Genomic DNA, 25,656 nt, shown 5'->3' with positions numbered 1-25,656 from the left:
AATTGAACATAGAACATAACAGCACAGTACAGGCCCTTTGATCCTCGATGTTGTGCTGACCTGCCCATATGCCTATCCAGTAACCACTTAAATGCCCTTTTAGTTGATGAGTCTACTACTGTTGCAGGCAGTGTGTTTCACGTCCCTACTACTGAGTAAAGAAACTACCTCTGACATCTGACCTATATATATCACCTCTCAATTTGAAGCTATGTCCCCATGTGCTAACCATTTGCCACCCGAGGAAAAAAGCTCTCACTGTTCACCCGATCAAGCCCTCTGATTATCTTGTATGTCTTAATTAAGTCTCCTCTCAACCTTCTCTCTAATGAAAACAGCCTCAAGTCCCTCAGCCTTTCCTTGTAAGATCTTCCCTTCATACCAGGCAACATCCTAGTAAATCTCCTCCGAACTCTTTCCAAAACTTCCACTTCCTTCCCATAATGTGGTGACCAGAACTGTATGCAATGTTCCAAGTGCCGCCACAGCTGAGTTTTGTGCAGCTGCAGCATGACCTCATGGTTCCGAAACTCGATTCCTCTACCAATTAAAAGCTAACGCATCGGATGCCGCCTTAACAACCCTGTCAATCTGGGTGGCGACTTCTCCTTGTATTGCTCGCAAGGCAAAGCTTTTTCACTGTGCCTCGGTACACATGACAATAACTTCAATTTAATTCAATTCAACTTTCAAGGATCAATGTTCATGGTCACCAAGATCCCTCTGCTCATCTACGCTACCAAGAATCTTACCATTTGCCCAGTACTCTGCATTCCTGTTACCCTTATTAAACTCCATTTGTCACCTCACAGCCCAGCTCTGCAGCTTATCTATGTCTCTCTGTAACTTACAATATTCTTCATCACTATCCACAACTCTACTGAGCTTAGTGTCATCCACAAATTTACTAACCGATCCTTCTACACCCTCATCCAGGTCATTTATAAAAATGGCAAACAGCAGTGGACCCAAAAACAGATCCTTGTGGTATGCCACTAGTAACTGAATTCCAGGATGAATATTTCCCATCAACCACCATCCTCTGTCGTCTTTCAGCCAGCCAATTTCTGATCTAAACCACTAAATCATCCTTAATCCCATGCCTCCATATTTTGTGCAATAGCCTACCTTATCAAACGCCTTACTGAAATCCATATACACCACATCAACTCTTTTGCCCGCATCCACCTGTTTGAGCATCTTCTCAAAAAACTCAATAAGGTTTGTGAGGCACAACCTACCCTTCAAAACAGTGTTGACTATCCCAAATCAACTTCATCCTTTCTAGATGATGATAATTCCTATCTCTTATAACTCTTTCCAACACTTTACCCACAACCGAAGTAAGGTTCACTTACCAGGGTTGTCTCTTGAACAAGGGAACAATGTTTGCTATCCTCCAGTGTTCTGACATAAAGATCAAAGCCAAAGGCTCTGCAATCTTCTGACTGGCTTTGATCCAGCCCAGGGTACTTATTTTTACACTTTTCAGAATTGCTAACACCACCTTGTGAACCTCAATCCCATCTAGTCTAGTATCCTGTATCACAGTTTTTTCCTCGACTCCATTGTCTTTTTCTAGTATGAATACTGACGGACGAAAAGTATTCATTTAATGCTTCCCCAATCTCCTCTGACTCCACACACAACTTCTCACTACTGTCTTTGGCCCTAATCTTACTGTAGTCATTCTTTTAATCCTGATAAACCAATAGAAGGCCTGACGGTTTTCTTTTGATCTTATCCGCCAACGACTTCTCATGCCCCCTTCTGGCTCTTCATAGCGCTCTCTCTTTAGGTCTTTCCTGCCTAACTCGTAACTCTCAAGCGCCCTAACTGAGCCATCACATCTAATCCTAACATAAGCCACCTTCTTCCTCTTGACAAGAGATTCAACTTACTTTGTAAACCACGGCTCCCTTGCTTGACCACTTTCTCCCTGCCTGACAGGTGTACACTTATCGAGGACCCGCAGTAGCTGTTCCCTGAATAAGCTCCACGTTTCAATTGTGCCCATCTCTGGAGTTTCCTTTTCCATCCTATGCATCCTAAATCTTGCCTAATTGCATTGTAATTGGCTTTCTCCCAGCTATAACTCTTACCTTGAGGTACACACCCTTTCCATAACTAAAGTAAACATAACTGAATTGTGGTCACTATCACCAGAGTGCTCACCTACCTCCAAACCTAACACCTGGCCATTACCCAGTACCAAATCTAATGTGGCTTCGCCCCTTTTTGGCCTGTCTGCATTCTGTGTCAGGAAACCCTCCTGCACATATTGGACAAAAACTAACCCATAACGTACTTGAGCTATAGTATTCCCAGTTGATATTTGGCAAGTTAAAGTCCCCCATAACAACTGTCACACTCACTCCTATCGAGGGTCATCTTTTGGTATCCTATCCTCTACACCTCTGGAACTATTTGGAGGCCTACAGAAAACTCCCACCAGGGTGGCCTCTCCTTTCCTGTTTCTAACCTCAGCCCATACTATCTCAGTAGACGAGTCCTCAAACATCCTTTTTGCAGCCATAATATTGTCTTTGCCTAAGACTGCCACTCCCCCTTTCCTTTTTCTCTGGTCTTACTGAAACATTAAATCCCAGAACCTGCAACAACCATTTCTGTCCCTGATCTACCCATGTTTCCGAAATGGCCACAACTTCGAAATCCTAGACACCAACCCATGTTGCAAGTTCACCCACCTTATTCCGGATGCTCCTGGCGTTGAAGAAGCCACACTTCAAACCAACTTCTTGCTTGCTTGTGCCTGCTTGTGACCTTGAAACCTTAGTTCTGATCTCACTACTCTCAACCTCCTGTGTACTCAAACTACAATTAAGCTTCCCACCCCCTTGTTGAATTAGTTTAAACCCACCCGAACAGCATTAGCAAATTCCACCCACCCCACTCCAAGATATTGCAATCTTGTTTTCATGGTAATATGTGAATGCCTGTACCAGGAGCTCTAACTCCCATGCAATAAACTTGGAATCTTGTCAAATGCTTATCTCAGCTGTCACTTCTTTGTGACCTTAGAATGAAATCTCAAGGCGATTGTAGTTGTTTTTACTTTTTTCCTCCCTTTCATCTCGTGATGTACAATTATTTTGAGATTTGGTTTGTATCTTCCACGGTGAAAGCAAACTTTTAACATCTGTTTAATTCATTCACTATTTCCTTAGTTTCCATCATTAATTCTCTAACCATCCTGAAGGATCAGTGCTCACTTCAGTTATGTTTTCTTATTCACATGCCTTCTAGAAAATCTTTCTTGTACATTTTTATTTTTCTTACTAACTTTTTATCAAACTCTAATGTTTTAGTTTACTTTGCTTTTTTTCTTTAACCACCTCTCTAGTTTTTGACATGACACTAATGTTTGCAGAATTATATTCCCTTTCCTTCAATTGGATACTGTCCTTAACTTCCTCAGTTATTCCAAGACGGTGTTTCCTTCTCTGAGAGCCTTTTAATGGACATTGCCAAGTGCTGGAAAATGAAGTCAGAATAATTAGGTGATTGTTTATGTCCTGTACAAACGTGATAGGCTGATGACCTTTTTGTGCTGTAGATCTCTGACTGTAATGATCTTTGAATGTGATGAAATATCACCTTCAATATCTTCCAGTACATCTCTACTGATGCATCCCTTAACTCAATTTCCCACCTCATTTTAGCCAGCTCTGCCTTCACATGGATGGGTTGGACCGAAAGGTCTGTTTCCATGCTGTACATCTCTATGATTCTATAGCATTATATCTGCCCATTTTTAAAGTTAAAACACTACTTAGACCCACTCGCCTTTCCTTCACGTTGAATGCAAAATTAAATTATGTTGCACTCATTCATTCCTCAAGATCCTTTGTCTCATTACATACTGACAGAAAGGGTCTTTTGGTGCAGTGATAGTATCCCTTTCTCTGGACCAGAAGGTTTGAGATCAAGTCCCACCTGCTCCAGAGATGTCATAACAAGCTGGTTGTAAAAACATTTACACATTACCAGATCTAGAACAGTTTACACTAGGTTGGCTGTAAAACTTATTGCTCGAAGAAATTGTTACAGAAGCACTCCGAAGTTATCTTCCAAAATACTTTTGCCATTCTAATTTTTCCAGTCTGTGTATAGACTAAAATTATGTATGGTTATTGATGAATATAGGTTTGGATTCCACCATGGGAAAATGTGAAATTTGAATTTAATTATTCTGCAATTAAAATAGAGCCAGCCTAAAAGTATTACCATGGTCAATTTTCATAAAACACGTGTGGTTCACAATGATCTGTACAGCGTAACATAACCACCCAACCCTTATGCTCAATGCACTGAGGAATGAAGGCAAGCATACTAAATGCCACCTTCCCCACCCTGTCTACATGCAACTTCACATTCAAGGAACTCTACACTTGTGACCCTAGATCTCTTTGTTTGACAACACTCCCCAGGACTTTACCATTAAGTATATAAGTCCTGCCCTGATTTGCCTTAATAAAATGTAACACCTCACATTTATTTAAATTAAACTCCATTTGCCACTCCTTGGCCCATTGGCCTATCTGATCAAGGTCTCTGACATAACCTTCTTCAGTGTCCATTACACATGTTCCTTAATAGCCCACTTAATTTTTGTATGTGTTAGCTGTATCATCATTTTGTCAGGCGTACAAAGTTTTAGTCAAAGCAGTAATTTAATTTTAGAACCATTCCCAGAAAACAGTTGATAATGATGAGCCTTTGGCCTAGCACTCATGAAATTGAATTAGCCCAATTAAACTGAGTTTGTACCAAAGCTGCTGAGAGTTATACAATACACTGTAAATATTCCACTCAGGTCAGTGTCATAAATGAAATTTCTTTCTCTCTTGTAAGAAGTTCTTTGTTCATAATGTACATGGCAATGATTGGGCAGCCTTAACTTTCCTAATGTTTTACAACACAGAGAAAGGTTTTGGCATATTTTCACATCAAGATGGGTGGGTATAATTTGAACTATGGTCTGCTCCCAACAACCAAGTTAGTTGAGTAATTGTGAAGGCGTTTACTGTAGTGCAACATTGTGTAACCTTGTTATTTTGTCTCCTGTAGTTTTTCTGTGTATGTGTACGATAGGCTTATGATTGTAACTGTTCTGAGAAAGAAATAATTTGATGCCATTGGAAATTATTAAAACTTTTGTAGCCATTAATGCAGCATCTTCAGTTTGCAATAGTATCCCACAATACTGCAGGCAGTTAATTAGTTTCAAACTGCAGTATGTGACTTGCATATAGAATGGTTTAAAATCTTGAGTAACTTGTGTGGCGCAAGTGTTACCTACGTTTCAGCTAAAGCCTGGAAGCGATCCAAGATGTGCTGCATTTAGACATGAGCAGCTTCAGCATCTGGGTTATCATAAGTGGTGCTGAACATTGTGTAGTCGTCAGCAAAATGACAATTTTTGACATGGTAGAGGGAAAGTCATTGAAGCAACTGAAGATAGTTGGGCCCAGGATACACTACCATGAGGAACTCCTGCAGAGTATCCTAGAGTTGAAATGAAATGACTGACCCCCAACAACCATAACCACCTTCCTATGTTTGTCTCTAACCAATGGAGACTTTTTGCTCAATATCCATTTCAGTTTGCTGGAGCTCCTTGATGCCACACTCAGTTAAATGTGGCCTTGATGTCAAAGGCAGTCACTCTGGCATTGCCTCTGGAATTCAGCTCTTTTGTCCATGTTTGAACTAAGACTGTAATGAAGTCAGAAACTGAGTGGCCCTGGCAGATCTCATATTGAGTGTCACTCAGAAGATTATTGCTAAACAAATACTACCAGATAACATTGTTGAGGACACCTTCCATCATGATTAATGGTTTGTAATTGGCCACGTTGGACTCATCATGCTTTTTGAGTGTGTGACATACCTGGGTAATTTTCCACATGGTCGCAGTGTCACTTGATAGCACTGGCAATGATATCTTCCATCACCTTCATATTAATTGAGAGTAGACTAATGAATGCTAATTTGGCATTTGCAATCTGAAGCTACCTGCAGCATGACCTGAACAGTATCAAATCTTGGTATAATGTGGGTCAAGAAACACTTGTGCCAGGCATTGACAATCTCCAACAAAAAGAATCTGACTGTGTACCTATGACATTTACCTAATTCCCCACCATCACTATCCCCAGAGCCAATATTAACCAGAAATGTACATGAACCAGCCACACACATACTGTGGTTTTATGTTCTGCCAGGAGCTCGCTATTTCGGGGTAAATCTTGCCTGCTGACAACTCAAATCTTTCCACTAGTTGTGTGATTATATTGCACTCACTTGCCTGAACTAATGCATGTCCAACAATCTGACAATCTGACAATTGACCCAATCCCCGGACCATTAACCCCCTTGATTGTTTCATTGTGAATTCCCAAGTTCCACTCAAAAGAATAATATTATGTAAAGTTATACAATGGTTCAAATTGCGATCTGGGGACAGGATGAATATATAGCCATCGTTCAAGGAAGCTTCAAATTTTTGCAAAATACTTAGTCATAAGGAACGAGGAGCAGGCCATCTGGCCCTTCGAACCTGCTCTACCATTCAATAAGATCATGGCTGACCTTTTTGTTGCCTCAGCTCCACTTATCCACTGTCTCACCAAAACCCACAATTCCTTTATTGTTAAAAAAAATCCATCTTAGCTTTAAAAATATTTACTGAAGTAGCGTCTGCTACTTCACTGGGCAGGGAATTCCATAGATTCACAACCCTCTGGGTGAAGAGGTTCTTTCTCATTTGAGTCCTAAATCTGCTCCCTCAAATCTTGAAGCTATGCCCTCTTGTCCTGGTTTCAGCTGCCAATGGTTATATCCTCTCTACATCTATCTTATCTATTCCCTTCATAATTTTCTGTTTCTATAAAATTCTGCCCCCCCACACACACACACACACACACACACACCTCAATTCTTCTAAATTCCAATGAATGTAGTCCCAGTCTATTCAGTTCGGCTTCATAAGCCAACCCCCTCAACTCTGGAATCAACCTAGTGAATCTCCTCTGTGCACCCTCTAGTGCCGGTGCATCCTTTCCCAAGTAAGGAGGCCAAAACTGTACAGAGTACTCCAGGTATGGCCTTACCAGCATCCTGTACAGCTGGATCATAACCACCTCGTTTTTAAACACAATCCCTTTAGCAGTGAAGGACAAAATTCCGTTTGCTTTCTTAATTACCTGTTGTACCTACAGACCAGCTTTCTGTGATTCATACACAAGGACACCCGGGTCCCTCTGAATAGCACACTGCCACTTCTTACCATCCAAATAATCATCCTTTTTACTGTTATTCCTACCAAAATGGATGACTTCATATTCCCCAAAATACTCCAAATAATCTATGTACACTGTGAAGTTAAAGTGTGGAAGGAAATCAGCATTGCCAAATGCTGCTTAAAAAGCTGTCATGTTGCATTTGCATTGTGAATACTGACTTTTATCATTGTTTACACAAATGGCCACGTTAATTATCTTGTTGTGTAATGTAATGTTATCTGCAATTTTTAAAGCTTGACTTGTCTTAACTGTCACAATTGAGAGATAAAATCTTAAGCTCTTCGAGATTCAACTTTAAAAGAAGCAACTAAAATTATGTCTGTGTCCTCTGGATGCTCCAAGGTGCATTTAATTGGACTCAGACAATATCTCAGCTAAGCAACAGAAGAGTTGTTTCCAAAATTAGGGTGGCACAGTGGCTAGCACTTCTGCCTCACAACACTAGGGTCCCAGGTTCGATTCCAGCTTTGGGCAATTGTCTGTGTGGAGTTTGCACATTCTCCCTGTGTCTGCGTGGGTTTCCTCCGGGTGCTCTGGTTTCCTCCCACAGTCCAAAGATGTGCAGGTCAGGTGAATTGCCCATGCTAAATTGCCCGTAGTGTTAGGTGCATTCGTCAGAGGGAAATGGGTTTGGGTGGGTTACTCTTTGGAGGGTCGGTGTGGGCTGGTTGGGCCGAAGGGCCTGTTTCCACACTGTAGGGGATCTAATCTAATCTAAAACTAGCTATGCCCTGAGCCAAGATATTTTACTGCAGCTGCAATGCTGACATCTGCACATTAAAATGTAAAATTCTCAAGTATATCCTGGCCATACAATGCAGGACAAATCTAATCGGGACAATTTCACCCCATTGGTTTAATCTTGATCATCAGCGAAGTGCTGGAAGATTTAATCAAAAGCAGTAATAGATATTAGAACATAGAACAGTACAGCACAGAACAGGCCCTTCAGTCCACGATGTTGTGCCAACCATTGATCCTCATGTATGCACCATCAAATTTCTGTGACTATATGCATGTCCAGCAGTCTCTTAAAAGTCCCTTGATCTTGTTTCCACAACTGCTGCTGGCAACGCATTCCATGCTCTCTCAACTCTCTGTGTAAAGAACCCGCCTCTGACATCCCCTCTATACTTTCCTCCAACCAGCTTAAAACCATGACCCCTCATGTTAGCCATTTCTGCTTTGGGAAATAGTCTCCGGCTATCGACACTATCTATGCCTCTCATTATCTTGTATACCTCAATTAGGTCCCCTCTCCTCCTCCTTTTCTCCAATGAAAAAAGTCCGAGCTCAGTCAACCTCTCTCCATAAGATAAGCCCTCCAGTCCAGGCAGCATCCTGGTAAACCTCCTCTGAACCCTCTCCAAAGCATCCTATAATAGGGCGACCAGAACTCGACGCAGTATTCCAAGTGCGGTCTAACCAAAGTTTTATAGAGCTGCAACAAAATTTCACGACTCTTAAACTCAATCCCCCTGTTAATGAAAGCCAAAACACTGTATGCTTTCTTAACAACCCTGGCCACTTGGGTGGCCATTTTAAGGGATCTATGCACCTGCACACCAAGATCCCTTTGTACCTCCACACTGCCAAGAATCCTATCCTTAATCCTGTACTCAGCTTTCAAATTTGACCTTCCAAAATGCATCACCTTGCATTTATCCAGGTTGAACTCCATCTGCCACCTCTCAGCCCATCTCTGCATCATGTCAATGTCTCGCTGTAGTCTGCAACAGTCCTCTATACTGTCAATGACACCTTCAACCTTCAAACTTGCTGACCCATCCTTCAATCCCCTCATCCAAGTCATTAATAAAAATTACAAACAGTAGAGGCCCAAGGACAGAACCCCGTGGAACACCACTCACCACTGATTTCCAGGCAGAATATTTTCCTTCTACTACCACTCGCTGTCTTCTGTTGGCCAGCCAATTCTGTATCCAGACAGCTAAGTTCCCCTGTATCCCATTCCTCCTGACCTTCTGAATGAGCCTACCATGGGGAACCTTATCAAATGCCTTGCTGAAGTCCATATACACCACATCCACAGTTCGACCCTCATCAACATTTCTAGTCACCTCCTCAAAGAACTCGATAAGGTTTGTGAAGCATGACCAGCCCCTCACAAAGCCGTGTTTGACTGCATTTAATCAAGCCATGCTCTTCCAGATTATCATAAATTCTATCCCTCAGAATCCTTTCTAACACCTTGCAGACGACAGACGTGAGACTGACTGGCCTCTAATTGCCGGGGATTTCCCTATTTCCTTTCTTGGAGAGGAATTACATTTGTCTCTCTCCAGTCCTCAGGTACGACTCCAGTGGAGAGCGAGGATGCAAAGATCTTCGCAAGTGGCAAAGCAATTGCATTTCTCATTTCCCAAAGCAGCCGAGGACGAATCTGGTCCGGGCCTGACGACTTGTCAATTTTAATGCTTGACAAAATTTTCAGCATATCAGCTTCCTCTATCTCTATCTATTCCAGTATGCACACCTGTTCTTCAAAGGTTTCATTCACTACAAAGTTCGTTTCTTTCGTAAAAACAGAAGCAAAAAACTCATTTAGGGCTTCCCCTACCTCCTCAGACTCCACACACAAGTTCCCTATGCTGTCCCTGATCGGCCCTACTCTTTCTTTGACCATTCTCTTATTCCTCACATAAGTGTAAAATGCCTTTGTGTTCTCCCTAATCCGTTCTGCCAAGCCTTTCTCGTGCCCCCTCCTGGCTCTCCTCAGACCATTTTTGAGCTCCTTCCTCGCCTGCCTGTAATCCTCTAGAGCTGAGCTTGACCTAGCTTCGTCCACCTTATGTAAGCTACCTTCTTCCTTTTGATGAGAAGCTCCACCGCTCTCGTCATCCAAGGTTCCTTTATCTTACCCCTTCTTGCCTGTCTCAGAGGAACATATTTATTCATCACTCATAACAACTGTTCCTTAAACAGTCTCCACATATCTATAGTGCCTTTACCATGGAACAATTGCTCCCAGTCCGTGCTTCCTAACTCGTGTCTAATCGCATCATAGTTTCCTCTTCCCCAATTAAATATCCTCTTCTTCTCCATAGCTATTAGATTGTTTACAGTGTGGAATCATACGGTATTTATCAATATCCATCATAAAAAGCATAATAACTTTGGCAAATGTTAAGCAACAGCTCTGATGAGACATTTAGACTCAAAACATTAGCTTGTTTTCTCTCCATGGATGCTGTCTGACCTGCTGCGATCTCCAGCATTTGTTGTTTTGAGTTGGAGACTGTTAGATCTTCCCCATGGCATAGTAACATCAGAACAGATAGGAATAAGAAAAGAAAATGCCTTGCTCAATCTCTTCTGATTACAAAGCTCTGTTGTCCAAGGCACAAATTGAGTGAACCTTAGTTGCAATCCCTCAAAACAAATATATACTGTAGTGTAAAGATGTCAAAGGGTTGAAAAGGTTAATACAAAAGAATGTCTTAAGCTTTAATTTCAGATGGAGACATGGGCAGAACAGATTAGAATCTCGAAGAACGAAGATCAAGCATCCTAGTCTGTGTAACATTTTTGATCAGATTAATGTAATATACAACAACCTGCTAACATGCAAGGCAATGCACTTCTTGCTTTATGCAAGAGCTTTTTCTAGTTTGACCAAGAAGTGGCTTTTCTCTATCACATTAGGCTGAGCAAGCCCTGTTTATTGCTACATGTAGGTTTACTGTTGTCATCCTCTATCATATAGTGAGTTGCAGTTTATTTGACTGTTTGTAGAATATAGTGAACAATAGTGTGGGGTCTTCAGACTCGGCTAAAGTTGATTGCTAATGCAAAGGTTAAATAATCTTAGATAAGAAACCCTCTCATTCATATAAAATGAAGAAATCTAGTCAGTAGTAAATATATTTTAGACCTTTCAAGAGACCTCCTGCAGTAGGGCAAAAGAATTCTCTGGAGAGAGAGCATTAGTTACTGCAAAGTAGGTACAGATTGCACCACGTGGCAGTGGCAGTGGTTGTGGGAGCAGTTCTTAGTTGGTTTGCAGATCATAAACAAGTATCACAGGTTGCTTGTGGAAAGTTTAAAAATCTCTCATGGACAAGGAAAAACTTTTAATGGATGGGTGCAGGCTGAGAAAATGAAAAAGAGAGAAAATATTTGTAGCTCGGATAGAACATTATCACCACAGCACGCAGCACCATGGTGCAAGGCTATTGCAAGGGAAATCAAAGCCGCAGAACCAATTTAAGCTGTTGTCTCAGATCTGGGACTTTGTAGATCCAGAATTTAAGACACAGATTAGAATCCTATACAGCTACAAATGGAAGAATAAATAAGATTTTAAGGTCACAGGAAATCCTTCGTTCAAACTTGAAAGGCAGGAAGCATTTATTTAAACCACAGGGACCAAGAACAGTCCAGGAATTTCAGAGACGCAATCTCTGAATTGTTACGTTGCAGAAGGAGTTCTTTCAGCCCATTGTGTCTACACTAGCCTTTTAACTCAGTGCTAATATCCATCTTTTCCCCCAAAACCCTGCACATTGTTTTTAATTAAATAATTATCCAATGCCATCTTGAATGCCTGATTTGAGGTAATATCAACCCCACTTCCAGGTAGTGCATTCCATACCCCAACTGCTTGTTATTCATGAAAATGTTTCCTCTCATCAAAATTACTTCTGTTGTGAACCACTTTAAAATTGTGCCCCCACCCCAGTTCTCAATCCATTATGAGCAGGAACAGTTTCACCCAATCCAATCTGTCCAGACCTCTTGTGACTTTGAAAACTTCGTTTCAAATCTCCTTTTGAAATTCTCACCAAGAAACGCAATCCCAACATCCCTCATAATGGAAGTGTTTCATTGCTGGAACAATGCTCCATGAACCCCTTCTGCACTTGGGATCTAAAGAATACACTTCACGTAATCTCATGCTCAAAATGAGGCCGTTTAGCCCATTGTGTCTGCACTGCCTGAACATTTTAGCTTGCTGCTAACTTCCTGCCTTTTTCTCAAACCCTGAACATCATGCAATACACCCCAACCTGTTTGTGCCTGGATACTCTTTTATTTTGTTTTATTTTGTTTTCTAATGTGGTTGTGTTCTTTTTACAAGCATGCATCCTCTCATGTTGGATTTCATCTGTCATCAATCTGCAAATCCAATAACTTGAATTGTCCATTTGAAATTCAACACTGTTGTCCTCCCGTTGGTGGTGCTTCAAGTTTGTATTGTTTATAAACTTTGAAATAATTATCCAATGCCGCCTTGAACACCTCAATTGAGGCAATCTCAACCCTACTTAGAGGTTGTGCTTTTGATATCTCAACTGCTTGTTGTCCCTGTGCACGCCATGATCTTTATCATTTGCATATATCAGAAAAATAAGGATTACAATTCTGTCAATTGGCAACTCCACAGCAAACGTTCCACTAGCCCCCAAAAAAATCCATCATTGTTACTCTATCTCCTATCACTTAACAAACTGTGTTGCTACTATTTCTTTTATTCCATGACCTACAACTTTCCTCAAGCCTCTTGTGTTCTATTGGATCAAACCCTTTTTGGAATTCCATATACCACAGAAACCACAGCCCTTTACGTATTTACGTTGGCTTTTCTGAATTAACCTACATTTTTCCATGTGACTATTTAATCCTATCCAGATTTTTTTCCCCAACACCAATGTTAAACTAATTGGTCTGTGCCTGGGCTTGTCTTTGCAACCTTTTCTGAACAAAGTTCAGTTCTCCACCACTCCTGAGTCTGCAGAAAATTGAAAGCCCTTGCCAGTGCTTGTACAGTTTACATACTGAATTTCTTTACTGTTCTTAGATGCATCTCATCCAGTCCTGGTGTCTTTAGGATCTCCAGGTATTGACAGCTTATACAATGCCACCATGTCATCAATTTTAAAACCTACTAGTGATTGAGTTTCTTCCTTTGTCACCATTGGCCTGGGCAACGCCTGTTGCATAGGTGAGAAAAGATTCAAATTACTCACTTAACACCTCAGCCATGGCTCCAGCCTCCATATGTAAATCATCTATTTTGTTCCTAATCAGCCTTCCTTCTCCTCAAGTCATGCTTTTACTACTGATGTGCTTACAGAAAATGTGGAGTTCCTTTTTGAAATAAGAGTCATTTCTCAAAGCTACAAAGAGTGGGGGTCATTTAATAAAACCAGTGTTAAAATAAGTTTCTTTTTTTAAAGGCACAGACAGCATGATACATTCAGTAAGGCCACTAACAAAAAAAAGAATCATTTATTAGAATGCAAGGAGAGAGTTCATGAAACTGAAAAAGGTGGGCATCTCAATTTTAGATGTGGGAAAGTTGAAATTCTACATTTGGCCACACAACGCAAAACTCTCCTCCTACGTCGCACAACAATAACCATGCATTTAATGATAAAACGGAGCCTTTTAGATAATAAAAAGGAATCAATCTCATTAAGAAGGAATAGCATCAGAAATAATATTGAGAGCTAGGCCAAATGGAGAACTGTATTGAGTGCCTTGGAGAAAACAATTCTTGGGATTTTGATTAGCTTTAAACTTTTATTGGAAAATCAGAAGCGATACAAATAAATGTGTTCCAATGTACAATTGGGAGCACTAAAAACATTTGACAATTACTTTAAGCTCAGAACAAAAATAAATTCTTGAAAGCAAGGTTTTGAAGAAAAGGTTAGCAACAGACAATAGGTAACTTCATTACTGATCTCTATATATTAGTAGAGAAAAGTGACCATGGTGATTTAAAGACAGAATTAAGGAGAGGGAGAATTGTTGAATTACTGATGAGTCTTTGTCAGACTTATTACTGTATATGAAGATCTGACTGGAGAAATCCTTTCAGAAGGTGAGGGATATGGTAGGCTGAAAGCACCGATCAATACTGAGAGGAGAGCGTAAACTTTGAGCAGGAGATCCGCTTCAGTTTAGTCTTAAGGTACCAAACTACAAATAACATATATGAGAAGCTAAAGCAGTGAGTAGTACAGGTGCTTGAGACAAAACATGCTTGTCAGCACTGTGGAGCAAAGAAACCTCAAGCCCAGGTAATGCTCAATTATTAAAAGTAACATCTTTACCTGTCTCATAATAGATGATTTTCAGGAAATGTACCAAAATTGTACTTAGTCACAGAAAAGGAAGAAGTCAAACGTGAATTTTGATGGAGTAGAAGAGGCTTCAATAGAACAAAAATCTAAATTATTTTTAGAAATTTTTGGTGATCAAGACTTAGCATTTTGACGATAGTCAGCGATGCAAATAGTCTATGTCGCACATTTCGTATTCAATACAGGGGCAAATGTCAACATATATAAAATAGTAAAAGCAATGGTTGACAATCATTGTCTACACCTGACAACAGTGCAACGAGGAAGTAAAGCACTTAAGAGTACAAGAATGCTATAAGCTATTCCATTTGAGGATGACAAGTAGCAGAAAACCTAGATGTATTTTACAATCAAGAATTCCTAATATAAATTTATGTCTCACCTCCATCTTACAATGATAGAAGGACAAGACGTAAACTAGTTAACGACAAGAAACAATTGGACTAGGAGCAGGATCATTTGTCAAGGGGCAACTTGCAGATTCATGGTAGAACCTAGACACAGGAAACTGTTGAGAAAGAAATGTTGGCTGAAGAAATTTATTTAATACTGTCATTAAGATAGACACCTGCAACTAAATTGAATCGTGGGAATGTTTTCCACTGCTATCACACTAAAATGAGTTCATCGATGTTTGTGAGCAACACTAGCAGTCCGATAACGCATTAAGTACACTACACGTGCTTTGAGAGATCTTCACTTGATGTTACTCAGTGCAGTACAGCTTGGTGAATACATTGTACTAGTGGTGACACAACAGACCAGTTCAGACAGAATTTTAGTTTCTTTATCTTCCCTGGAAGAATCCTCTGTACGAGTGATAGAAATAACACTAAGCAAGAATCACTCATCAAAAAGCAGAAATGAGGAGGTGTTCATGTTGGTTTTACCAATAATGCAGTAATTGAGAATAAATTAAAGCATCCAAACCAGTCAACAAGCTGAAGTAAAAAGATTTACATACATCAGTGCAGATTTATTGGCAACTTGCGGATATATGTCTGCCAACATAAATGGGATGCATACAGCTTATGAAAACCATCATGAGGAAGGGGTGACCACAGGTTTAGGATACTGCAATGAAAAAAATTCTCTTTTTCAACAAGTGAGATGTTCTCTACAAAGAAAATCCGAGAGATCAATGATGCTCCAGATAAAGGGACTTGCAGGCAGAGTGCTATTAGGAGAGAAAGTCAACAGTCTTCAACTTGGAAAGCTATCAATCTTCCAGGTTCAAAGAGAATATATTCAGATTAGATTTCTTACAGTATGGAAACAGACCCTTCGGCCCAACGTCCACACTGACCCTCCGAAGAATAACCCATCCAGACCCATTACCCTACCTAAATTTACCCCGACTAATGCCCCTAACACTATATGGGCAATTTAGCATGGCCAATTCACCTAACCTGCGCATCTTTGGATTGTGGGAGGAAAGCGGAGCACCCAGAGGAAACCCACGCAGGCACGGGCAACCAAACAGGCAATCGCCTGAGACAGGAATTGAACCCAGGTCCTTGGCACTGTGAGGCAGCAGTGCTAACCACTGAACCACCGTGCCGATAATAGTGAAACTTCCTAACTAGCTGAGTCCGTGCATTAGGAGACGGCAAGTGAGATGTGGAGGTAATGAATATAATATAGACAAATATTTGATATTAATAATGGAAACCAAGCATGGGGACAATGCTGCATTGTTGCCCATGTAAGAGTATAAAAGTCTGAAGAGTTACTGGCTGAAGTACCACCCATTGTGGTGATGTCATAACTTGTGGACAGTATAGTTTAAGATCTCAATGGAATAAGATCCTGCATCCAGGACTTCCTCCAAATATCTCTTAAACTGTCTATCATATTAATGTAATTTGTATCCCGATGCTGACATGCAAATAGTCACTACTACGTGATCAGAACTAGAGGTGTTTCTTGTGAAACCAGGAGCGATATTTTTCATCTACCATGTTATCTACCAGCAGGTTCTGTAGATGGAATATTTAAAAGGGAGGCTGCAGCAAACCTCACACATGGTGAAATGTAATCTCAATCTAGCTGCACAAACGATATATACCTCTTCACAGTAAGGAGAACCTAGTTGTACACAATAAGTCTAGTATGACTCCCATCAAAGCACTAAAATTTCCAGCAAGACTTATTTACTGTCACATTCAATACCCTTGCAATAAAATCTAAAGTGCTATTTGCCTTCCTAATCCCCTGTTTGTTTATTAGGTCTTAATGTCAAAAGTTAACTAGCACCTTTTTTTATTTTAAAATAGTTTTGATTTTTCCTACTAAAATGATCACTTTCCCACTTTAGCAGTTTTCTTGCCCAATCATTTCACTCATCTGTATCTTCTTGCAACGTCTGACATTGTTATGGTATATTAATCTGTCTAATTTTGCGTTGTCAGTAAACATGGACACAATACACAGAATTATTACAATACAAAGAGACTATTCACCCCATTGTATCTGTGTTGGCTCTCTTTTCAGACCAAATCAGCTAGTATCTCTTCTCCGTTATTTCTCTGTAGCCCTTTTGTTTTGCTCTTTCAGTTTCCCCCTTGAAAACCATGATTGAATTTGCTTCTGCATATACAAGGAATGAATTCCAGATTCCTCCTGTTGCCTTTTGGTTTTTTTTTGTCTTTCACCTTATACTGGCATCCTTGGATTCTTCAAACTTTTACCAATGGACATAGTTGCTCTGTCAACGCTGTCTAGACTTCTCATGATTTTGAAGACCTTGATGAAATCTCTTAGAGCTCCAGCTTCTCTATTTTCTCTGCATAAGTGAAGCCCCTTTATCTTGGAAGCAATTCTTGTAAATTCTTAATGCATCCCGTCTAATATTTCACAAGAGTGTAATGTCCAGTTAGTGTAAAATCTATTTATAATGGTGAATCACAACTTCCTCGCCACTACAAGCCTCAATTTAGAAAATTCAGGATCCCAAATGCCTTTCTGACTCTTTCCTCAAAACCTACCCTACTACCTTTAATTATTTAAAGGGGTGGCATGATAGCACAGTGGTTTGCCCTGCTGCCTCGACACGAGGGGCCAAGGTTCGATTCCAACCTTGGGTGACTACTTGTGTGGACATGATTTGGAGAAGCTGGTGTTGGACTGGGGTGTACAAAGTTAAACATCACACAACACCAGGTTATAGTCCAACAGGTTTAATTGGAAGCACTAGCTTTCGGAGCACTGCTCCTTCATCAGGTGGTTGTGGAGTACACAATTGTAGGACACAGAATTTATAACAAAAGGTTACAGTGTGATGTAACTGAAATTATACATTGAAAAATATCTTGATTATTTGTTAAATCTCTCTGTTAGAATGACCATGATTGTTTCACTTCTTTCATATGTAAATCAAAACGTTTTTAAAAGTTACATTCTCACGTTAACTGTAACAATTGGTGTCAGCCAGATAAGATGTTGAAGGTGTTAACCCCTGTGTTCTGTTGTCTGTGCCATAATATTTAGACTGATTATAATCTAATAAATGAGTTAAGAGTCTTAAATGGATTCATGCAGTTTTTAAGTAAAGTACAATGTAACTCTGCAAGTACAAATTCATCCCACAAATGTGTGTGTGTGTGTGTGTGTGTGTGGCGGGGGGGGGCGGGGGGGGGGGGGTGGGTGGGTGGTTGAGAGTTCTGTGAGAGAGAGTGTATGTGTGTGTGTGTGGCGGGGGGGGGGGGTGGGTGGGTGGGTGGTTGAGAGTTCTGTGAGAGAGAGTGTATGTATGTGTGTGTGTCAGAGTAAAGGGGTTTAAGTCTGAGAAGGTGCATGTGGGAGTGTGTATGTCTGTAGGAATGTGTGTGAATGTCTCTGCGCATGTCTGTGTATACATGTGTGTGTCTGTCTGCCTGTCTGCGTGTGTGTGTATAGTGCAATGGTGGTCACCTGTAGGGTGACATGAACCCAAGGTCCGGGTTGAGGCCCTCCCTATGAAAGCTAAGTTTGGTATCCATATCCGAATCATGACCATTGCACTATACGCACACGCACGCATATACGTTTGTGAGATGAATTTGTACTTGCAGAGTTATAGAATTATATTCACATAATAAGATTCATAACCTTCTCAAGGACAAATAGGAACAGGCAATAAATGCTGGCCAGCCAGTGGTGCCCACATTTCACAAGTGAATAAAAATAATTCTGAAGTTCAACCATGTCTCTGTGAATAGTTGGAGAAGCCTTGAAAGGCTGCAGTTGGCTATTTTTGCACCCATTTCTTAAGCTTGTTTCAGGCAGGCTAAAAGAGCCAATGTGTTTTTTGTTAACCTATCAATTTGTATTTTCTATTATTTTTGAGGTGCTTTTGCTGTTGTAAAGGCAATACAATAAATGAATTACTTAAAGCAAGGTCCTGCATTTAGTAAACCTTTTAACCAAGTCTTTTTGCTCTTCTGGCCACTTAATTTTGATGCTATTAAAGAAAAGTCACATTAACTATTTAAATTGAGTGTTTTCTTTGCCTTTTGCATTTCTTCTGTTTACATTCTTAAGTAGATTGTGTATTGATGTATTTGTTATGAGATATTTTTGAAACCTGGTCTTAGTAATTTAATTTTCAGTTGGTTCTCCTAATAAACATACAAGTTTGTCTCTGTCGTTCTTTTTACTTCGCTGTTGCGGAACGCTTGAAATTTACTCATCTTTCAAAATAACACTGGAGGGCAGCAGTGCACTTTTAACTTGCCAGCCCAGTCACTTTTAATTATTGAAAAATAACAGAGTGTAAACAAAAAAAACTCTTCACAGCAATTTACTCTAAAAGAGGGCATTTTACTCTTGCGTGAACCTGGTTTATCTGACTGTACTTGGAGTGGGTTTGATTTTTAAAAAGTAATGTTTGTGCGGACCAACCTCCCCTGGCCCTTTGCGTGGTTTCTGCTGATACCATCTCTGAATGCAGAGTTAAGCTTTTGTTCAGAGTTGGAGCAAAGCAAGTCTTCATAAAAAATGTTCAGTTTACTGAATGGAGTAATACAAGTCTGCAAGTTCAAGAAAATGAACTTTGGCAAAGGGAGATAACAACTGAAAACATGTTCATTGTAAATTTGATGTACATACTAAGTATGTCTTAAGTGTTGAACTTGCAATGCATAACTTGCTTTTGCCTTTAGTAATGGTGGTAAGCTGATTAGTTCAACCACTTCACAAAATAAGGAATCTGCTGTACAAGTTCATTGTGCGCCGTGTAGCTGTTTAAGGCGAATACTTCTATCCCTTAAAACAGAGCTTCCCAAATGTTTTCCCATTCTGATCCTATTTTGAAGTGTGAGGATTGCCATGAGCCCTCTGAGAATAGGAAGGTGGGAATGGAAGATTTGGGCGTTTGAGGTGGATGGCAGTGGTGGTGTTTTTTTTAAAAAAAAAAGGGAACACCTGTTATGGTGTCAGTCACTGCCACTTGGGGTCTGGACTAGTTCAGAATATATTACCAACTTCTAATTAACTAGAGGGCAATTACAGGTCAACCGTATTGCTGTGAGTCTCTTGTAATGATGGTAGATTTCCTTTGCTTCAGACGTTGCTTAAGTTATTTCCCACAAGAAGAAACATTGTCATTGTTTGGAATTTTATCAAAACCTTTCATGATTGTAAACACCTCTATTAAGTTATTCTTTGGTCTTTTTCTAAGTGAATAAAATCCTATCCTGTTAGTCTTTTCCTGATATGTTTACCCATGCATTTCTGCTATTGTCCTTGTAAATCTTGTCTGTACCCTTTCTGGTGTTTTTACTGATATGGGAACCAGCAACTGTACATACTCGTAAGTGCGGCTTAACCAGGGATGGAAACAGCATAATTTCCCTAATTTGCAATGCTTTCCTTTTGGAAATGAACTTTCATGTGTGGCATGCTTTATTCCAATCATCTTGGTAGTCTGTGGTGTGACCTTCCGTGATTGTTGTATTTGTACTTTGAGATCCCCTTCTTTCTTTACCCAACTACAGTTATACATTTCGAATAATAATCTCCCTACTAACATAGTAAGCTATTTTTTCCTTGTTTCACCAGTAAATTAGATCGTGCAAATTTCAGGCTTAGAATTATCAACAGCTCTAACATTAATTACTATTTGTGGAGGAAAGTTCAAAACTTTTGTCACCCTGTGTGTGTCTGGTGCTGTCTCCTAATTTTACTGTTGGAGGTTAGGCTCTTAAGGTTAAGACTGTGTCCCCTTTCCTGAAATGCTTCAAACTGGCCGAAGTAGTTAATGTATCTGTTCTGGCCCCCTTAGCATTATTAAATGCAAAAACCTACAAGAACTCTCTTAGAAGCTTAAAGCTCTTCGAAAGAACGGACTCCAATATGATGTGCTAATGGCCTCCCTTTAAATTGTGGAAGTGGAACAGTGTGGTCTCAAAATTAAACTCATGGTTTTATTTCAGTTACTTGACAACACGCTCCTCCATTTTTAAAAGTATTATTCCGGGGATGTAGGATTTGCTGCCTGGGTTGGAATGTAAATTTTTCTAAATGCCCTTGAGAAGCTGATAGTGAGGTATGTTCTTGGGCTATGCAGTCCATCTGATGTAGGTACATTCACAATGCTCTGAAGAGAGTTGCAGGATTTTGACTCCGCAACAGTGAAGGAACGGTGATAACTTTCCAAACCAGGATGATACATGACTTGGATAGGAAGTTGAAGGTAATAGTGTCCCACATATGTTGCCCTTGATTTTTTGAGATGGTGGTGGTCATGGATTTTAAAATGCTGTCTCAGGAGACTTGGTGAATTTCTGCAGTGTATCCTGTACAGAATGCACTCTGCTACTGTGTACTGGTCGTTGAGGGTGAATGTTTATAAATGTGGTGTCAAACAAGCTAGCTGCATTGCCCTGGATGGTAATAAGTCTAGTTAGTATTGGTGGAACTGCACTCCTCTAGGCGAGTGGTGGGGTATTTCATCAAACTCCTGAACTTGTGCTTTATAGATGCACAGGTAATGGGAAGTTAAAAAGTGAGTTACTTGTTGCAGGATCCCTAGCCTCTGATCTGTTTCTGTAGCCACTGTACTTACATGGTTAACTTAGTTCAGTTTTTGGCTAATGGTAGCCCGCGGGATGTGGGTAGTAGGGATTGAGTGATGGTTAGTTGAATGATACTGAATTTGCAGTTTGCAATAGAATATTGGTAGTTTAGTTCTGCTTTGACAACCAACTATGAATGAAAACAACTAAAAACTGTAAAAAGAATCAAACTTTAACTGCGAGATGCCAAGGAGAAATGACCAATAAGTTACACTTCACCTTGCAGGTTTGTTGGTGATAGAACCTGATTTTTGTTTGCAGAACAGAGAAAACCAGAAGCTCTTCAAACTTTTTCATAAGTAAATAGCTGACTGCTGCATTCAATTGCCAAAGAGGAAACCGTGACCACTGTTGGTTTGTTTAGAAGTTGAGGTTGTGCCATTGGTTTGGTTTGTGCGATATTTACCATGTAATCCTGCTCCAATTTTCATTAGTACCACTGAGTCGTCTTTCATATTAATCATTTGTAGACTAGGTATTTCATGTAACCTTATGACGATTTCATTTTTGGTAATGTTAGGACTTACAATTTTCTGCCATTAAATTTTATAAATGCAATTAAACCAAGCTTGGACTTAGTTAAAAGGCTTGGCACCATGTTGATTTGAGGTTAACGACTTGAAAGGTGAGATCTTAAAACAGCAAATTAGGTTTAGCGAAAGAACTGGTGATATTGCTGTCTGCAATCTTTATAGTAATGGCGGTGCAGAGAGATGTTTTTACTTTGAGTTGGAGCTAAATTATTAACTCTGAAGGATTGTAAAAAACCATCAACTTCTTCAGATCAAGAAGAAATCAATTATGAATAGTTAATCTTAGGTAGGTTTGAGGACAGTATTGTTGGGAGTACTGATTTAAAATGTTAGTGTCATTTTGTTTTTGGTAAATTACTGTGTGTTAAGCTTTTACAATTCAGTTTAAAAGTGCTTATTTTTGTGTACATTGATTAACCTGTTTGTGTAGAATATATTTATTTTAAAGCCCAGAATCTATATCAAGATGGTGAAAATTGTTTCAAGTGGAAGGCAGTTGAAGTATTATTTATGGAGAGATGTGAATATGGAGGGTTGTTGGGAAGAGTACTGTTAGGATATGGAAGTTTGCCATCATTTTGGGTTTGAAATTGTGAGAGAGTTTTAGTTTTGTAGCGCTGGGAGATTGGGATACATGACTGTTTTAGAGAGTTCTGACAGCACTGCCAATGACCTGGATGGACTACGTTCTCATTGAGAACGCAATTTTCTCATGTGAGAGCGCTCTGGGAATGTTCTTTTGTTCAACAGTGCATTAGTGCTAGACAATGGTAGAATTGGGAAATAGTGGTATTTCTACATTTTAATTTTCACCTGAAACTGAAATGGATTTAAGTTGATTTCTGCTTTTTAGTAAAAAAAGCCAATGTTCTTTATTTTTGAGCTTTAACTGTTATGACCCTCTTGAAGAGCCCTGAGTCAACTACAATGGATAAACCTGTGCAGTACGAGTCAGTCTGTGACTGTATTCATTGCATACCTAGTAATAGTGAGGTCCCATGTAACAAAGATCAGGTATTTCAGTCTCAAGATATTAAGGCTGAATTCTGAGAAACTGAATGGATTGGGGAGAGGAACATTGAACTTCATGAGACTGATGAGGGTGTCAGATCTAGATTTCTTCTTATTCACTTGTGGGACATGGGTGTTGTTGGCTTGCCCGTTCCTAATCTCCCTTGAAGGTGGGGGTGAGCTGCCTTCTTGAACTGCTGCAATCTACATGCTGTAGTTTGATCCACATTGCAATTAGGGAGGGAATTCCAGAATTTTCGCCAGCAACTGTGAAGGAATGGTGATATATTTCCAAATCAGGATGGTGAGTGGCTTGGAGGGGAATTTCTGGGTGGTGGTGTACCCAAGTATCTGCTGCCCTTGTCCTTCTAGCTGGAAGTAGTTATAGGTTTAGAAGGGGCTGTCTACGAGGATCAGGCACTCTGAAGGTCAGGGAAATTTTATAGGAGCACTCATGGAAATATTTTAATTAAACAAGTTTCTCAAACCAGAGATGGTAGGTACAAAATGCAGTCATGAAATCAGCGAGAAATGAATAGAAATCTGTGTCGAGTGTGTGTTGTTGGAAACGCACAGCGGGTCAGGCAACATCCGAGGAGCAGTAAAATCAAAGTTTCAGGCATAAGCCCTAGCTTTTCCAGCACAACACTCCTTGATGCTAATCTCCAGCACCTGCAGTCCTCACTTGCCCCCTGAATATAAATCTGTGTCGAACCCTCTCCATAACCACAGTAATTCCCAAGTAGGTAACGTTTTCATGTTTTAAATCCACTGTACTGTAGAGATTACTATTCTGTTAGGACCTTGTAAATGTAATTTGTGGTATGCAGTCATTTAAAATCAAATTAAAGGCTTCAGTCACTTCGAAGATAAGGGTGAAGGTTTTACCATGCAGGATTTTTTCTCATTGATAAATTTTCTCGTTACCTGGATGTTGTTGGGATAAGTAATTGGTTGAGATAATAAACTGGATTTTAATTTTGTTGCAAAACTGGATGCAATCTTCATTAATACTGTGAAACTTCAGGCTTTTGCACATATCCAGTTCAATGAAGAAAATCAAAGTCACTGTCAGTGACTTCTCACTCTCCAAGAATTTGCTGTTGAAGATAAAAATCAATTAGATATCACTGAACATAACCTTCCACTTTTTACATTATCACCCTTAGAATTCTTGGAGTTGGAGGATCTTACTAATGGTGTACTAATTCATAATCACTGTTGATTAGTTTTCTGGGCCAGAAAGGTTAATATATAGAATGCCACATTTCTGCATCCCACACTTTGTTTAAAAAAAACAAAGACCATAATTGTAAAAGCAATTTTTTTAAGATTTGATATTTCAGTTTTTACTCTATTGCCAGTTATTTTGCAATCTTTATTTAGCATTTTGTAAAATTACAAAAGTGAATGATGAGGCTTATGTGCTGCTTTATTGTACATTACCTCAAGTTTTGATCTTTGTGTGGATTATTTTAGTGTGTGACTGGCTGCTTAACCTCGTCAAAAGGTGTGGCACTGGAAAAGCATAGCAGGTCAGGCAGCATCCGTGAAGCAAGACAGTTGACGTTTGGGGCATAAACCCCCCTTCATTCCTGAAGGGCTTATGCCTGAAAAGTCGACTTTCCTGCTCCTCAGATGCTGCCTGACCTGCTGTGCTTTTCCAGCACCACACTTTTCAACTTTGATCTCCAGCATCTGCAGTCCTCACTTTCTCCCTGGCTGCTTAACCTATTCAATGACTTCAAAGTGGTATGATTGCAGAGATCCTTTTAAGCTGGCTCCAGAACTAAGGTAGACATTGGGAAATATAAGTAGCATCATATATTTCACAGATCTCTTCAGTACCAGCAGTGTGCACAAAATCCAGAGCACTAAATTAAGGCAGAACAAAATTAAATTTTTGTTCGGCTCAATTACATTTGGGATAAAATAGCTTAAGATTTAAAAAAAATTGTGCTTGAATGTATGATAGCTGAGTGGTTATATATTCTGATGCCTGGACTAATACTTGAGACAATAGGAGTTCACATCACGTCATTGCAATTTTAAGAATCATCTGAGTTCAGTTTGCACGCGATAAATTGGTACAGAAATAAGTAGAAATGACTGAATGAATGAAAACGATAATGCGCTCACAATTGTGAATTCCTTTAAATTGTCTTCAGGGTTATTAAGGTATTATTGTTTAGCGATTACACTTGAACAGATTTCTTTCAGCCAAAGATATTCAAAGAATATTGAAGTATTTCACACTCCTTTTTGGAAAAGGGTGCATGGTAACAACTTGTTTTTACTGGGAGAATGCTTGCCTTCAAAATGTTCACATTGTGTAAAGTAAATGCAATGAATGTGCCAAATGTATGCAATATGTTGTAATTCAACTGCAAATGTACATGATACTATTTTTAATGTTTACATTATAGGTGTAGAGAGAAAAAGTACGATTATCGAAACCTTCCTACCACTTCAGTGGTAATAGCGTTTTATAATGAGGCCTGGTCAACACTCCTGAGGACGGTCCACAGTGTTCTTGATACTTCACCTGATATTCTGTTAAAGGAGCTCATCCTTGTGGATGATTACAGTGACCGAGGTAGATACAATCTTGTCAATT

General features: G+C 39.8%; 1 protein-coding gene across 1 annotated transcript in view; it reads left to right on the top strand.

The window, feature by feature from the left end:
* Positions 1-25,656, top strand: part of galnt12 (UDP-N-acetyl-alpha-D-galactosamine:polypeptide N-acetylgalactosaminyltransferase 12) — an 82,137-nt gene that overhangs the window by 7,015 nt on the left and 49,466 nt on the right. The window contains exon 2 of the mRNA XM_043689958.2: positions 25,466-25,635. Within this exon, the coding sequence (XP_043545893.2) occupies positions 25,466-25,635 (170 nt within the window). The remainder of the gene's footprint in view (positions 1-25,465; positions 25,636-25,656) is intronic.

Source organism: Chiloscyllium plagiosum, unplaced genomic scaffold, assembly GCF_037043375.1.
Source record: "Chiloscyllium plagiosum isolate Xiang-an unplaced genomic scaffold, Cpla_swu_hap1 HiC_scaffold_5, whole genome shotgun sequence".
In the NCBI taxonomy this organism is placed as follows: Eukaryota; Metazoa; Chordata; class Chondrichthyes; order Orectolobiformes; family Hemiscylliidae; genus Chiloscyllium; species Chiloscyllium plagiosum.
The sequence above is the reverse complement of the archived record's forward strand: the minus strand, read 5'-3'. Positions and strand labels throughout refer to the sequence as shown.